At 37.5% G+C, this 15,475-nt stretch overlaps 1 protein-coding gene across 3 annotated transcripts in view; it reads right to left on the bottom strand.

Moving 5' to 3' along the window:
• VSTM2A (V-set and transmembrane domain containing 2A) overlaps window positions 1–1,102 on the bottom strand; it is a 31,457-nt gene extending 30,355 nt beyond the window's left edge. The window contains exon 1 of one of the 3 annotated variants that reach the window (XM_017739106.1): window positions 563–1,102. In XM_017739106.1, the coding sequence (XP_017594595.1) occupies window positions 563–641 (79 nt within the window). In that variant the 5' untranslated portion in view covers window positions 642–1,102. The remainder of the gene's footprint in view (window positions 1–562) is intronic. The other 2 variants (XM_008637508.2, XM_008637507.2) reach the window with 2 other exon arrangements.
• Window positions 1,103–15,475: the final 14,373 nt, after the last annotated feature.

Here is a 15,475-nt window from a genome sequence, read left to right as displayed (position 1 = left end):
TTTTTTTGGTGGAGGGAGAGTGGTAGAAATGCACATAGTCACGAAATAGGAATGAAGGTCTGACTGAAGACCGCAGGATAATGAGAGGAAGGGGAACGCAGCACGGAAGGAGACTGCAATTTTTTAAGAGAAGCAGTAGGTTTAGCCAGCCGGTACTTGGTCTGAATGCAATAATTATGCATGCACGGGTAGGTGCTTATTGTATGCAAACATGCCTATATAACAACATGCACAACCCAAACACATGCATGTCCATTCCCCAGCACCCCTTCACTCTTCTGCAAGGTGCCTGTTATTCCCCTCTTTGCATTCAAGTAAAGCAAGCCTGTTATATTTCTACTTTGGGGAAACTTCTCACTTCTTTTCCTATTTACAGACAATTTTGTCTGTACAAACCAAGTGTAAACCTGATGCTCGGTGTCCTCATCTCTTACACATTTTGGTTGTTTTCCTTCTTTTCCCCTTTCTTCCTTTCCTTCCCCCCCTCCCCACCCCAATTCTGTACTCAGTCTGTTTTAGCATAGCAAACCACACACTCGTATTTGACAATAAGTGATCTTACCTTGGGTAGAAAGTCCTTGTTGAATATACATAACTGAAAAGAAAATGAATCCAATATAAGCTAGAAAGATCCCCATCATTCCAAGATGAAGAAGTCACAAAAAAAAAAAAAAAAAAAAAAAAAAGCCAAAGGTGCCCTCAAAAGAGAAAGAACTGATATATAAGTGTATGTATGTATTTCAAATATATGAACAGAAAGAAATTTGCAATGTTACAAAAAGGCTCTGTATTGTAGCCCTAGCTGCGACACTGGCAGCATTCTGCTGCTCAGTGGAGTCTTTTTCTTTGAGAAGAGCGAGTATTGCAATACAGTGTGGTTCAGATGAGCTGTCTCAGGCGCTGTGTTGCTTGAAGTCCAGATACAGACTAAAAAAAACACAAACCGTTGAAAAGTGGGTATCAGCTGCCTTCTGTGCCTTTTTTCAGCTACCTGGCAGCTTCGTCCAACGTCAGCTCTTGCTGCTTAGGATGGCGTGATGACTGCCCTCCCTACTCACTGATCCAGCTTGGGAAGAGAGGAGTAGGGGAAAGAAAAGGAGGGAGGGAGGGGGGGAAGAAGAGAAGTCTACTGTGCTTGTATTGCTTCAACTTTTCCTTCTAATGGCTGCGATAATGCCTTTAACCCTTCCCTCTCCCTCCCCATACTCTACACCCTCTACCTGTTCTAACTTCTACTGGTTCTGATGCTGGGGTAAATCTGCAGGGTTTTGGTGTGCTTTTCTGTTTTTTGGGGGGTTTTTTGTTTCTTTGGGTATTTTGGGGATTTTTTGGCTTTTTTTTTTTTTTTTTTGAATAGTGTACAGCTTATGACAGAGCAGGGAGCTTTTATTGTACTGATGTAATCTTCAATCTTACATCCCAAAACACTCAGTGGCTAAGAGGGCAATGCAGTGGTTTGATTTTTGGTGAGTTAAGCTGTTTCTGTTTTCTCCTTTTTCTTTCCCTCTTACAGGGTCTGAGGGGAAAATAGTTACTCAGTAATCAGTAATCCTGTCGCACTTGCTATTGCTTGCTCCAAATAACTATGCTTCTAGCATCTTACATTAAAATTACTTCATTTTGTCATCAAAGACAGATAAAGAGGATGATACTTAGAGTGTGCTTAGGTTACATTATACACGTTTCTACAGAAAAATATTTAGCTAGATAAAAATGGATTTTCATACCTTACGGATTACTCACATTAATATATGTATGTATGCACACCAGAGAAGCTGTTTATAGTATATTAAAGAATGCTTCCTCCTGCAGTGAATGCTTCCTTCCTTGTTCCCTGTTTTCTGCCTATGTATATTAAGAATGTTCAGATAAGAGACTAATCTTGACAGTGTTAGGTATTCAAAATACCCTGAAACACATCTGCACTGAGAGAAGTTCTCTGGCTGAAATCGCCCTGCTGCTTGTAGTAGGAAGCCATCTAGAAAGTGCTTGTTGCACTAAGCAGTCACCAAATACCTTCTGAAGGCTGAGACAAAGACTAAATACAAATTGAAAAGAGCACCTGATAGTCACTCAGCCTGCCAAACAGCTGAACTTAACTGCTAATCACAAACTAAAAAAAGCAACAAGCCAGTAGCAAATTAAGAGTATTTTATCTGCACAGGCAGTACGTTTTTCTGGAACAGGACAGGTTCTGTCATTCTTGGCAATGGGAGTGCAGCAGTTGCACAATGGTACAAGATGCAACTTTCACCTTACTCACTGCATTAGCCAAATTATTGCATGTATACAAGACATCTGACATAGCTGCAGAGATCTCTTTCACAGAACTGATGATATCTGACTGGAGAACAATCTTTTTTTCTACCATTTTAGCTTCCTTTTTTTTTTTTTTTCATAATTGCATGAGTTCCCATTTTTATTTATGAAAAGAAGGAGCCATTTCTCCATGGCAATAGCCTATTCCAGTCATGTCATAACTTAAGCTTAGCAAAAATTCTGAGTGAAAAATTAATACAATAAATCAAATATAATTTAAATTATTAAAATGATCCCCCAAATGGGAAAACATTTGTGTTACTTGAAAGATTTCCTATTAGCACAGAGTTTTAATTACTTAAAGGAGGTCATGATGGATATACTCAAAACCAAAGAAAGGCTGTTAAACAAAAGAAAAGCACCAGTCTTTTAAGGTGGTAGACATAAATTATCTGAAATAGCCAAGGTTTGTTGGTGATTCAATGATTACACACACACTGTAGAGGTCTTTACAGGTTCAGATGGTGAATGTTTCAATAATTTCTATAAAAGAAATCAGTTCCTTTTCAGATGGGTAGCCAAAATCCTAAGTCACTCCTGAAAATGAAGGCTGATTATAGGATTCACTTCAAACCCATGTACGTCATCAGTAATCAGTTGAAATTACAAATTAGAGACATTTTATCAGCAGCCAAGTTAAATGTAAATTAGACATGAGGAAAAAGAATCTAAGCAGTATCACCTGGTTTAGAAGGAAAGCAGAAAACGGAAATAGATCACTTTTTTCTCTTTTATTTGCCTATTCCAATTTGAGACATTTGATAAGTAAATTTAATTTTTTCAATTTGTAATTTAGAAGCAAGAATAATTCTCCCAAATACCTTGTAGTCAATGGAACTAATGAAATCTTAAATTACTGTCCCAGGGACATACAAAAAATATATATGGTAATTAAAATATCAGAACAGAGTATGTATCAGGAAATTTATTTAATGGAAAGAATCCTAACACTTGGTTACATGTTTATTGTTTTTATTTTATTCATGTGCTGCAACAAGCCATATGATTCTGTGAAATACTTCAAACGGAAAGCAGAAATTATCCACCTTGTGTTATCAATGTTAAATTTCACTCTGGTGGGTGTGACTTCTCCACAATCAACCATGCTGTATGAATCTGGGCACTGAATGTGTCTGGTTACCTTGTGTGAAATTTCTGCCTTTTGTGCTCTTAAAAGAGTTTTCATGTAGTCTAATTTAAGTGAGAAGTATCAGTTATGCTTTATGACACGAATTATATGGACCATGTGATCTTCCTGATGCCTTTTTCCTCCCTCTCAATTATTCTAACAGATGAGACATCACTGGACATCCTCTCAAGTCAGAAAGAAAACGTCCATGCACAGGGGAATGACTTTTCAAACATGCCAATGAAATGTAATAATGGAAGACCCATTTATGATATCTTGGAGCTGAATTATGTGGATCTCTCTGTATCTTATTACTAGTTCAGTACATGTTCCAGTTCAAAAGCTCCTTCAAAATCATGAATGGCTCTGCATGTTTATCACTCTGCCCACTCTTACAGGTCCCAGGTCCATGTATCTGTTCTAACTATTAAGCAAAAAAAGGATTATGGAGGTTGTAATGCCAAGCTCAATAAAGGTTAGAAATGAAAGTTATTGTTCTGCTAATCAGCAATAAGGTTGGAGTGCTTAAAGACATGGACTAGTATGGGCTACCTTGCCCTGCAGGAAATGGATCAGCTGATGATTGAGACCATGACTGTGTTGCTATCCAACAAACTAAATTAAAAATTAAATCAAAAAATTACTTTTTTATACTTTTTAATGTTATTTTGAATGTTTGATATTTTCAGCTTTTCTTTTCCATCATTATTTCAAAGATTTCTTTACCATTTCAAGGGAAATTTTGTATTTTTTGATGAAATCTGTGATTTATAAAAGCTGAAATGGAGTTTGATTCTCTTCACTGAGGATCGTTCTTTGGTTTTTTTAACCCAAGTGCTCATATGAGCCTTTTCCAGCATGTCACTGTTGTCTCTTTTCAATAGTATGTCATTATATATCAGAAGAAGCAGCATAACTCAATAGTAATTATTTCGGTAATAATTTGGAAAAGAACTTGTGCAGGGTTGACTTTCAAACCTGAGAGTATCAGGGACTTCTTACACAATTGCATATCTATTCAGTTTAAGGAGACAGCACACACATAGACTTATGAGTACCCAAACCAATGAGAGCCTTGTCTATGCTCAGAGAATTTCTGATCTTTAAAGAGAGAAAATCTAAACAAATTTTTATGTCTTAAGTACTTTGGGACAAGAATTTCTCTCATCTGTATATGATGTCACTGTGGGCTCCCCGAAATTTTAATGCAATTGACAGCTATTTCACAATGAAAGCAACATCATAACCTTATTCATGACAGCGAATAAATGTAGAATCCTTCAAAACTAGTAACATTTGAGACACTTGCCAGTCTGAAGAATACTTGCCAAGTGATGCTTTTTGTTACCACCATAAGATTGCTTGTTCTGATTACTGCTCTGCATAAACACAAGCCATACTCATAGTTCATAGAGCCATACTTTGTGAAACTGTACATTTGGACTGTAATGTTTCTATGCTAGCTCTGTCTTTCAGGTTTTCAAGTGGTGGTGGTCGCCTTTGGGTTTTCTGCTCTTATTCAAATGTATATCAACAATCTATGAAACCAGCAGTGGAAGAGGAGAGGATTATAATAAAGGTTAGAAATAAGTTCTCCTTTACTTCTAAGATTTTTTATTTGGAATACTGTTACACTCTTCCTGTTCAGATGAGAAACATCATATTTTATAGAGGTATCATTTGTGTTTGGAAATTTCACTCTTGTGAAAATTCCTGCACATTTGGCCATATTCAAAGATGTGAATAAATATGGGTTGCATATGCTCAATAGCAGCTCACATCCTTTAGAAGTCTGTGCTCATTCATTGTGCCTAAATTCCTCAGAGCCCTGTGCTGACTTAGCACATATATGACATTTTCACAGAGAGAACAGATATGCAAAGGGACTAGCTGCATAACCCCCCATGCAATTAGTATCTGGAGAAACAGGAGAAAAGCAAGAGAAAAGAAAGATCCTACAACAGGATGAGGCATCAATGAAAGGGTTGAAAGTTAGAAAATGTCATAATGAAGTTTGTCCATTATCTTAATGCATTCCTTTCATTCCCAGGCAATTACGATCTACTTCAGGTGAACCCCTCGTATTTTTAACCCAGAATCATACTTCACTCAATAGACAAAGTTCTGCTAGTCTAAGAATGGATTCTTGCTTCGGCTGGGAAAGTAAAGGATGCTGTTGTATGTGGTATTTATGCTTTACATGCACTGGAAGAGAATGGATGCCTTCCTCTCAGGGCAGTTAAGTTCTTTCTAGAAGCAGAATCTGTCTCTGACCATCAGAGTTCCCAAGTGACTTTCCACAGTCCCTTATATCAGATGTTTCACATAGGGTCAATAACAGTGTGCTTCTCATTTCTTAAAGCCCACCTCAGGACCCTGATGGTGCAGATGAAGAACAGAGCAGTCGCAGCTGCAATTAAAGTGAATGGATGTTGTGATTGAAGATGCAGATTATTATAAAATGTGACAAAATCCCACAATCTGGACCCTGGGTAGCTCAGCACTGACTGTTGTCTATGTGTCTCTGCTGCCTGTCTGTAAAGTGGAATATATTACCTTGTCACTTCAGAGAGGTTTTGTTAGACAAATTAACCTTCAGGAAGCTCTCAGAGCTTTGCATGATGATCACCATAGGGAAGCCCAGAAGGAAATGAATAATTCTGTCTTCAGCTCAGTGTTTGAGTGGTGTGCATGGGTGAGGCCTAGGGACACACACTGAAAAATAAAAATAAGCAAAATGTTGAAGACCTTCTGATTACTTTAATCCCATTGTTCACATACCCATAATGAGGTAGGGAGAGGATCTAGAAAAAATCCCTGTGTCATGGTATATTTAAAGACTACATGATTTTGCATATGAAGGGAGGCAGTTTAATTCTTGCTTTGTTGTCTCTTGAGTACTTGATTTGAAACTTTAAAAGTGGTCTTTCAGTACAGCTTTTTACGTGTAGTAGAATATTTTATAGCTCTCTCTTTACCATTGTCTCTCTCTACCATTAGGTAGCTGGGAGGAAAGCTCGCAGAACCTTAAAATGAGAATTTAGGCATCAATCCAAATGCTTTTTTCTTAGGGTTTTTTTTGGCTTTTATTAGAGAAAAGCAAAAAAAAAAAAAAAAGCTGTTTTAAGCACAATCTGTACCCTGAGTTTATGGAAAACATATGAAACTAGGTTTCTATGCAGAAAACCTTGATGCTGTATTACTCTTCTTATGACCCTGCTTGGTTTTTTCAATCCTTTTTTTTTAACCCAGTTGGTTCATACCCAGAATAATGTAGAAGTATCTTTGCCATATGATACATTCATTCTGACTTAAGTTTTTAAAACCTGGAGTTCCTAAGTTGCTTAGAATCATATGAGTAGAGCTTTTTAGAAAATCAAACAAAAAAATTAGATGCAGAAATGCTATGGTAGGATTTTATACTGTCCGAATTATGCATATTGACTGCAATTTCTCTGAATTCAACCTTCACTGAAATTTCAGTTTGATTTCTCCCTTTTTTATCTCTTGGTATCCCTGACGGTGTTGGTCCCAAACAAATTAGAAGTTAGGTGTATTTCTTGGAAGAAAGGCACACTGGAGAGCAGGACAGTAACTAGGCTGTTTTGTCCATGTTATTTAGAGTGCTGTTGGTGAGGGGTGTGCTCACTATGTTCAAAAATATGGGGAGGGCTGGAGACAGCTATCAGCCTCGTCAGATAGAAAACTTCATTCCCTTCTTTGAACAGTGCTAAAGCAAGCAACACTCTGTCCACTAAAGAATTATATTTTCTTTTGTGTATAGAGTTGGCTCCAAAATTTGCTTGATTCCTAAAGACCTGTCAGTTTGATGAAAGAAAAAGTGTTCTCATAGGGCTCAAACAGAATATTTAATTTTGTTAAAGGTGTAACAAAGGGATACTTCCTGGTGAATTTATATTTTTCACTTTGTTAATTGCTATTTTCCCCCTGTCTTCACTGGCATAGGCATGTTGGCTATAACTGCACACTGAAATAGCAGCAAAGAAAGCAGAATAGGTGTTACACTGGTGGTTTTTTAGTGTGTTATTTTTGTTTGGTGGGTTTTTTTCTTCCAATTTTGAAGGTTTACAATGAATCATGAAGGTAGAGAGTAGCCTCGGGGAAAAACTGTTTTCTTGCAAGACAAGTTCCTTATTTAGCACTTGAAAATACTTCTTCTGTTGTTTCATAGTATCTGTTATCTGATTGGTTTTGAAGCAAAATCTTATTCAAATAAGTCTTTATGAAAAATGCTGCTCTGTGGTCACCTTTGCAATGTTGTAATTTTCAATTGTCAGTTAAGCTTTATGAACATCCACAAGTTGTACAAATTTAGCCATATTACAGTCTTTTGAATTTCTGCCTACTATAACTGTTGCATTCAGAAAAATCCCAGTCCATATCAAAATTAAATTATGACACTGCGGTCTTCATTAAATTTTTAAGGAATTTTGTTTTGTGTTTTTAATCTATGCTATGCCTAGCCCTCTTGTGGACAGTTCTTTAAGGAAGGAGATCGCTGAGGACAGGAACAGATGACTGCAACTTTTCCTAGCAAGCTGGGGCACTGGAAACTGAGAGAGTCGGTGCAACTCCTAAACAAGACAGTCTGTGGAAAGTACCATTTGATCATTATCTGTCTGTTATCAGCTAGGACAAGATAACTATTTGTGATTATTTATCGGAAACATGAGGCAAGTACAAAACTTTTCAGCTAAAGAATTCAATCCCTTTTAGCTATTCGCCAAATACCTTTGTGCATTTTTAAAAAAATTTAAAAAACAACAAAGAAACAAAAGCATACATCATAAACCAATGCAGTGAAGTACATTTAGCTTGAAAAGGGAGAGAGCTCTGATTTAATAAAACTGTAATCTTTCATTATGCTGCTGATGAGAGCAAATATAAAAATTTCAAAATAAAACAGGCTGTTTGTGTCAACAATGGATATTGCATATCCCTTTGAGGTAAGCCAACGACTATGCTAAATGCCTACTATAATGCTTTGTCAACACACTGAAAAACTTCAGAGAGAAGATGGTGAAAAACACTGGCAAAGCTTCAGCTATTTGCATACAAAATTACTCTTTTTTTTTTCTCAGCAAATAGTTCACTTTCATCATTTTAACTACAAAGATTTATTTTGTTTTAATTTTTATATGGTTCAGTGAAACAGCTACCATAGCAGTTTCAGCCTGTGAAAGGAATTTTCTGGAGAGGCAAAAAGGAAGTCTGTCAGCATTTGCCTTTGGATATTATTTTACTGCATTTGCCTGCCTATGAGACAACAGTTTTCAAGTAAATTTGATAACTGGGAGGTCCTTCACGATGCAGGACCGAGAAGCCAAGAGGGACTGGAAGCTCACTGCAAAATGGGAAAGTTCTTCGTTCCAAGGTAGCTGGTAAGCAGAAACCCATTGAAGACTAATATTCATCTGAGCTTTGGCAGAAAGAAACTGTCCCGTATTTGACATACTCACCTTAGAAACAATCTGATTTTTACCTCATTTTATATATATATTTATAAGTCTTCGTTATCCAGTGAATCAATAAGAATGTGTTCCACTGTTTTTTCATGCATCCACACTCAGTAAAGCAGGTTACATCCTTGGTATGAAGTATGAGTATGGGTGACATAATTTGCCCCATAATATCCACCCTGGTACAGTAAATCCATTGTACTAAGATCCATGGAACAGCAGTCCACAGCTTAGAGAGAAGTGTCTTTTTCAATAATCATTAATTAGATATTCACTTTCTTTAACATTCAAAATGATATTTAAAATGACAAAAAGCCTGTAATTTTGAATGTTTAAACCTACCTGGGGACATGGTTTAGTAGACTTGGCAGGGCTGGGTTAATGGTTGGGCTTGATGATCTTAAAGGCTTTTTCCAACCATAATAATTTTATAATTCAAGGATTCTACTTTAAGGACAAATATTCTTTAACCACTAAATGAACTTTTGATTGGCTAAGTATGAGTATTCATCATCTTCTATACAGGAAAAGCCTTAAGGACTATTCATGATTCTGCATTTTGACAACACAATTATTAATTAGAAGCTTAAAGACAGAAGTGGATCCATGTTGAAGTGTGAATATGCTTGTGATTAAATGTTAGGATTTGTTGATTGGAAATGATTGATAGGTTACTTTGTTTTTCAGGATGATTTATCAGTATGATTTAGGTTGGGCTTTTTTATTTTTGGTTGGTTGGTTGGTTTGGTTTAGTTTGTTTGTTTTTTGAGAGGTTATGTTTTAAGATTATGATTTGGAATATTGTGAAACAAAATAAGTCATAAATTAAAGCAAAATGAACTTTATTTGGGCTAATCTATTAAAATAGCTTCCTGTCTTTGTGACATTCCTAATATCTCCTCATTTTCAGTTTGACACAAAAGCTGATTTAACTAATGGGAGACTTTTTTTTTACTTCAGTGGCCTAGGGTTCACAGTTCTTCTGGATGATGTAAAAGATTGTTGACTATATAAAAATCCCATCTGTTTCACTTGCTTGGACATTGCCAATGTGTTACTTAAAATCAAACTCTTTAAAATTATTCTCAGAAAAAACCACACATTTAAAAATAGCATTTCTGGGTTGGTTAGTCAAACTGTCAATGTTTAACACTTGTGTGGTCAAAAGGTTCTGTGGTTTTGGATTATAATGAAAAAACTTTTGGGATGTAAAAGGCTTGATTAGAACTCACATCCACCATTGGGTGGACTGGAATGGACTGCCCAGGGAGGTGGTGGAGCCACCATCCCTGGACATGTTTAAGGAAAGACTGGACATGTCACTTATAACCACGGTTTAGTTGACTTGAAGGTGTTAGGTCATAGATTGGACTCAATGATCTCAGAGGTCTTTTCCAACCTAATTGATTCTGTGATTCTGTGATTCAATTTAACTGGATCAAGAACTCTGGTATCTTTTTAATCATTATCTGTTTTTCTTCATTTATTCTTAAGCATTTTCTTTCTTTTAGGTAAACACAATGTTAAGTATCTAAGAAATACCATTTGCAGATAAATCGTTTTTCCAATGCTTCATTTTTCACCTTGATTACTAGCTTGTCATTTTGACAGGGTTAAAAAAAATATGACCCAAAATAAAACTTCTGAATCTCTGTAGTTTCTTTCAAATTTTCTCTTTTTTTCATTCTTCTCTTCCATTTTTTTTTTTTTTTATTTTTAAATTTCTTTCTGAATAATGAGGGAATATCTGGGATACAGAAAATACAAAAAACCACACAAACGCTAACATTTTAGAGCAAGTATGACTGTAAGTACCCTTCTTTGAAACCCTTGTAAAGGATATAATTCAGAAGATGGGAGGGGGGATCTATGAGAGGAGACCAAAATCAGAAACAGCATGCTGTGTAACCAAACAAAAGAATGTTGCCTTTCATTGTTTAATATTCTTAGCAGTAAGGTGGTACCACTTAGGATGTTGAAAAGTAACACATGGTGGGGCTTATAATTAAGTGAAGCCTGAAGAATAATTATGCAAGTACAGCTCAGCATAATGGGGAACCAGGGTTGGGGGGTTTAATAACATATTATGACATTAAGTACAAAATAGAAATCTGATGCTAATGCATCTGTTGAAAATGGAAGAAACCTGCAGATACAGGCATTTTAACAAAAAAAGGTCACTTTTACCTTCTGTAGAATAGTACCATTCCATATTCGATTTAAGTAAATTTTTTTTTTTTTTTTTAATCAAGGGCTTGATATAATTTCAGAAGAAAAACCTGAGAATATTCATTGATCTAAATGGAAACTGGCTTCGTCCCTCTGTTGAAATATTTCTATTTTTCTCTGTAGTCATACAAATAAAATGTCACAATTACTCTGAAAATTGTAATACCAGTTAAAGCCAGGTATCTGAGCTATTTAGAAGAAGCTATTGTAAACTGAATTTTTCAGCATGAGCCTGTTCATGAGGGACAGCTCTATGGTTGCCACAACAGCAGCTTTTTGCTGCCACTCCAGAAGATTACAAGATAATTTAATTAATACAGCATTTGGAAGAGCAAAAAGATGTCTGTCCAAGATAATTCTCTAATTCTGGGACCCAGCTTGTGTAACAGTGGGCTTTCCTCTGACTACGTGAGATGTATTTTAAAAGGAGAACCAGAAGGTATTTTGTACTTCATTCTTGTTGCTTCCATTGCACTCTAGGTACATGAGTTATGAAAGTAACAGCTCTTAAGCCATGTTTTACTGGCAATACTTGGGTCTTTGACACTTCTCTGGAATAGGAGAGCAACCCAGCTCCATATCCTAAAGGTATCTACTGGTATTATTAGGTTTCCTAGACTATCCCAGTGTTGGCATGGGGTTGGCAGATTCACAACAGAGCTGAGGGTGATCTTAAATCTGTTTGAGAGTGCAGCTAGACATGAGTCAGGATATCCTAAGGTGCCATTTAGGCACAAGGTCCATATGCTTAGGCACCAATGCACTCATTAGATTTCCATGGTTCTGTCCATTCTTCCATAAAATAAATGTCCAAGACATTCACATTCATCTATACTAATATAATCACTTAAAGGGATGAAAAACATAAGATGGAATATAGATACAGAAATCTAAGAAAAACCAAAATAAATCCTTATGGAAATAATATTTTTTGAGAAAGCTGGGAGCATGTGTCAATATGTTAGAAGGTAGGAGGGCTCTGAAAAGAGATCTGGAACGGTTGGATAGATGGGCAGAGTCCAATAAGATGAAGTTTAACAAGTCCAAGTGCCGAGTCCAGCATTTTGGCCACAAAACGCCCCTGCAACACTATAAGCTGGGGACAGTGTGGCTGGACAGTAGCCAGGCAGAAAGGGACCTGGGGGTACTGGTTGACAGCCGACTGAATATGAGCCAGCAGTGTGCCCTGGTGGGCAAAAAGGTCAATGGCATCCTGGCCTGTATCAGGAATAGTGTAGCCAGCAGCACCAGGGAAGTCATTCTTCCCCAGTACTTGACACTGGTAAGGCCCCACCTTGAGTGCTGTGTCCAGTTCTGGGCCCCTCAGTTCAGGAAGGACGTTGAGACGTTTGAACGCATCCAAAGGAGGGCGACAAGGCTGGTGAGGGGCTTGGAACACAAGCCCTGTGAGGAACGACTGAGGGAGCTGGGGTTGTTTAGCCTGGAGAAAAGGAGACTCAGAGGTGACCTTATCACTCTCTACAGCTACCTGAAAGATGGCTGTAGTCAGGTGGGGGTTGGTCTCTTTCTCCAGGCAGCAACTGACAGAACAAGAGGACACAGTTTCAAGCTGCACCAAGGGAAATTTAGGTCGGATGTTAGGAATAAGTTTTTTACTGAAAGAGTGATAAAGCACTGGAATCATCTGCCCGGGGAGGTGGTGGAGTCACCATCCCTGGATGTGTTTAAAAAAAGATTGGCTGTGGCACTTGGTGACATGGTTTAGTTGAGGTGGTGTTAGGGCATGGGTTGGACTCGGTGATCTAGGAGTGATTCTCTGTGAATTTTTTTATTGCTGAGTGACATAATATGGGCTAATTTGGACTGAGATACCAGCCACTGAAGGGAGAACTCTTGTAATTTCTGTGTGAATTTTCTCCGCAAATGCATGATATTAAGATTTGGTAACAGAGGAAATATTTGGGAAAATGATTCTTCTGTTACTGAGATCAAGTGATTCTCCCTGCTGTCTCTCTTAGATTAAAAAATATATAATTATTTGTCTCAGGAAGATTTTGCTAGAGTTTTGGAAGAAAAAGTTATCTCTTTAAAAAGCTTTTCCTCTTGGTGCCAGGAGAGATGTCGTATCATTGGTGTTTCACCATGAATTCAAGTGGTGTCTTGCACTCCTAATAGTCTGAAATTATATCATTTCAGAAGAAACTGAAGAAACAATTTCAAGTTGGAGAAAAAAATGAACTTTGATTTCACACCTCCATACAGGCTCCTTCAGAAACTCCCATCTACTGGGTGCTTTTAATTGTTTTAATTGTTTTCAATTATATACATAAGCAGTAAATATATTCAGTGGTGCCCGGTTTGTATTATTGCAAGGTAATGCTAAGAAAATCTGAATTATTGGCACAGTACCTGAAGCAGAAAAAAAAAAAAAAAGTCTTTTGCATCTAGTCATCCATCTGATAGAAGATAATTTAAAATATCATTTAAAAGTTCATTTAAAATTTTGTTTGGTAGACAAAAACAGGGATAAGGTGACCAGAGCACAAAACCACTTAGATTTCTACAAGTAAAAATGTATGTCACTTATTGTGGGAAAGAAGTTGGCTGACCCTGCTGTTCACATCTGACAACCTGACCCATAAACATTAGGAAGAAGCTACCTGCCAGGAATGCTCAATTTACATTGCCTGCCACATCTTTACAGCTGGAACAGGAGATGCCTGAAAGCTTTTTTTCTCTTTTTTTTCTTTCCTTAATAGCAAGGCAAAAGTCTGCTTTCTCTTGAATCTGAAGTAGGACAGTGAGTCATTCTAGTTCTTTGTACTGTAAAGTTGGAGGCATTGCAGAGGGCACTGCTCTGTACTATAAAACCAAAGGGAGCGTTTCAGGTGTAATTCTCTCCAGTGCTGGTGTAAGTACTGCGATGACAGTTACCACATAATGCACAGCACTGCTACACAAGTTGACCCCTGGGGAGCATTTAGTAAATTATAAAGGACTGTGAAAGCACAAAATAAAGAAAGATGGACTTTTCTTCTGAACACACTGGTCTCATTTCTGCAGGTACTGCGAAGAGCTATAAGGAAGTTAAAAGTTGCCATGCAGCTGCAACTACCCTTCCACATCATGAAAAAAGATGGCTCCATCCCTGTCCTGGAAAACCACAAAGTGATGCTTGCAGAGAAATGCCTTCCACCAGCAGCTCACAGGAAGGATGCAGGGCAGAGAGCAGGGTGAATTTAGCACTGTGACTACTGAGGGCTTTTTTGAAATCATACAGATTTTTCTGTCTGTCACTGACCAGCAAATGAAATAAAGGGCCAGCCTCCCCCCCCAGCATTATACTTTCCTAAACTTATCTGAAACGCCCAGGAGGTATCAGGAAACACCAAGAAACAGTGTGAATTTCTTCCCCTCAGTGAACTCTCTCATGTCAAAATGCAGTTTTATGTTTTGGCAAAACCCCACAGTCCAGCCAGCTGGTTAAATCCTATCAGGCATAAAGTCAGAGGAGATCAGCTCCGGTCCTTGTTCTGGCATTGACTTTCCCTGCTTCATTGGGAACGCTGCATAGAATTAGAAGTCCTTTATCCAGATTTGAGTTAAGGATGATAACTCTGCCCAAAGAACTCTGGAATTCACAGATGAAAGCTAATGCATTGGTTCTAAGTCTAACTCATCAGTGATCACTTACTAAAATGGCCCTCTTAGTGTAGCACAGTATCATTACTTTTTGTGCCCAGTTCCTACAAGGGTGTTGTCAGGGCCTAACTGAGGTTTTCTGGCATGGCACTGCCCTTCCTAGGAATGCCATATGTCAGAGGAACAACATGAAAAACCTTAAGTGTAATCCTCAGTACTATCAGTTTCACTGAGTGGCTTCAGTTTGTCTCTTGTATAGTCTTAGTATTAAAAATCCACGGTTACAACCAGTTACCTGAAGGATTTAAAAAAATATTTTTATCAGGGCTTTTTTCTTCCAGACATTGGAAGGATAATGTACAGGAAAATAGATTGCCAAAAAAAAAGCAAAACTGACCTATTCACCTATTAGCTATAACTTGGTTTGGATTCTCTTTGAATCTAGGGTGCAGGTGTGACTTTTGTTCCTGCTGCTTTTCCATAGCTGGTTATAAAAATCTGGCAACTCTTTAAAAAAAAAATTCTTTGAAAATGTGGGGGTTTTACTTATTTTTATTTATTTATTCTTAGAGAAACAGCCATGTAAGGCCACTTTAAAGGCGAACAGCAGGAGCAAGTCCAGACAGCAAATGTAGCACACCAAGCTTTTTCTCATAAATTCTTTCCCCCCATCTCCCTCTGCCCCACTTCCCACTATAAATAAAGGACTGAAGAA

Source organism: Corvus brachyrhynchos, unplaced genomic scaffold (genome assembly GCF_000691975.1).
Source record: "Corvus brachyrhynchos isolate BGI_N302 unplaced genomic scaffold, ASM69197v1 scaffold7, whole genome shotgun sequence".
NCBI classification, from domain to species: domain Eukaryota; kingdom Metazoa; phylum Chordata; class Aves; order Passeriformes; family Corvidae; genus Corvus; species Corvus brachyrhynchos.
The sequence above is the reverse complement of the archived record's forward strand: the minus strand, read 5'-3'. Positions and strand labels throughout refer to the sequence as shown.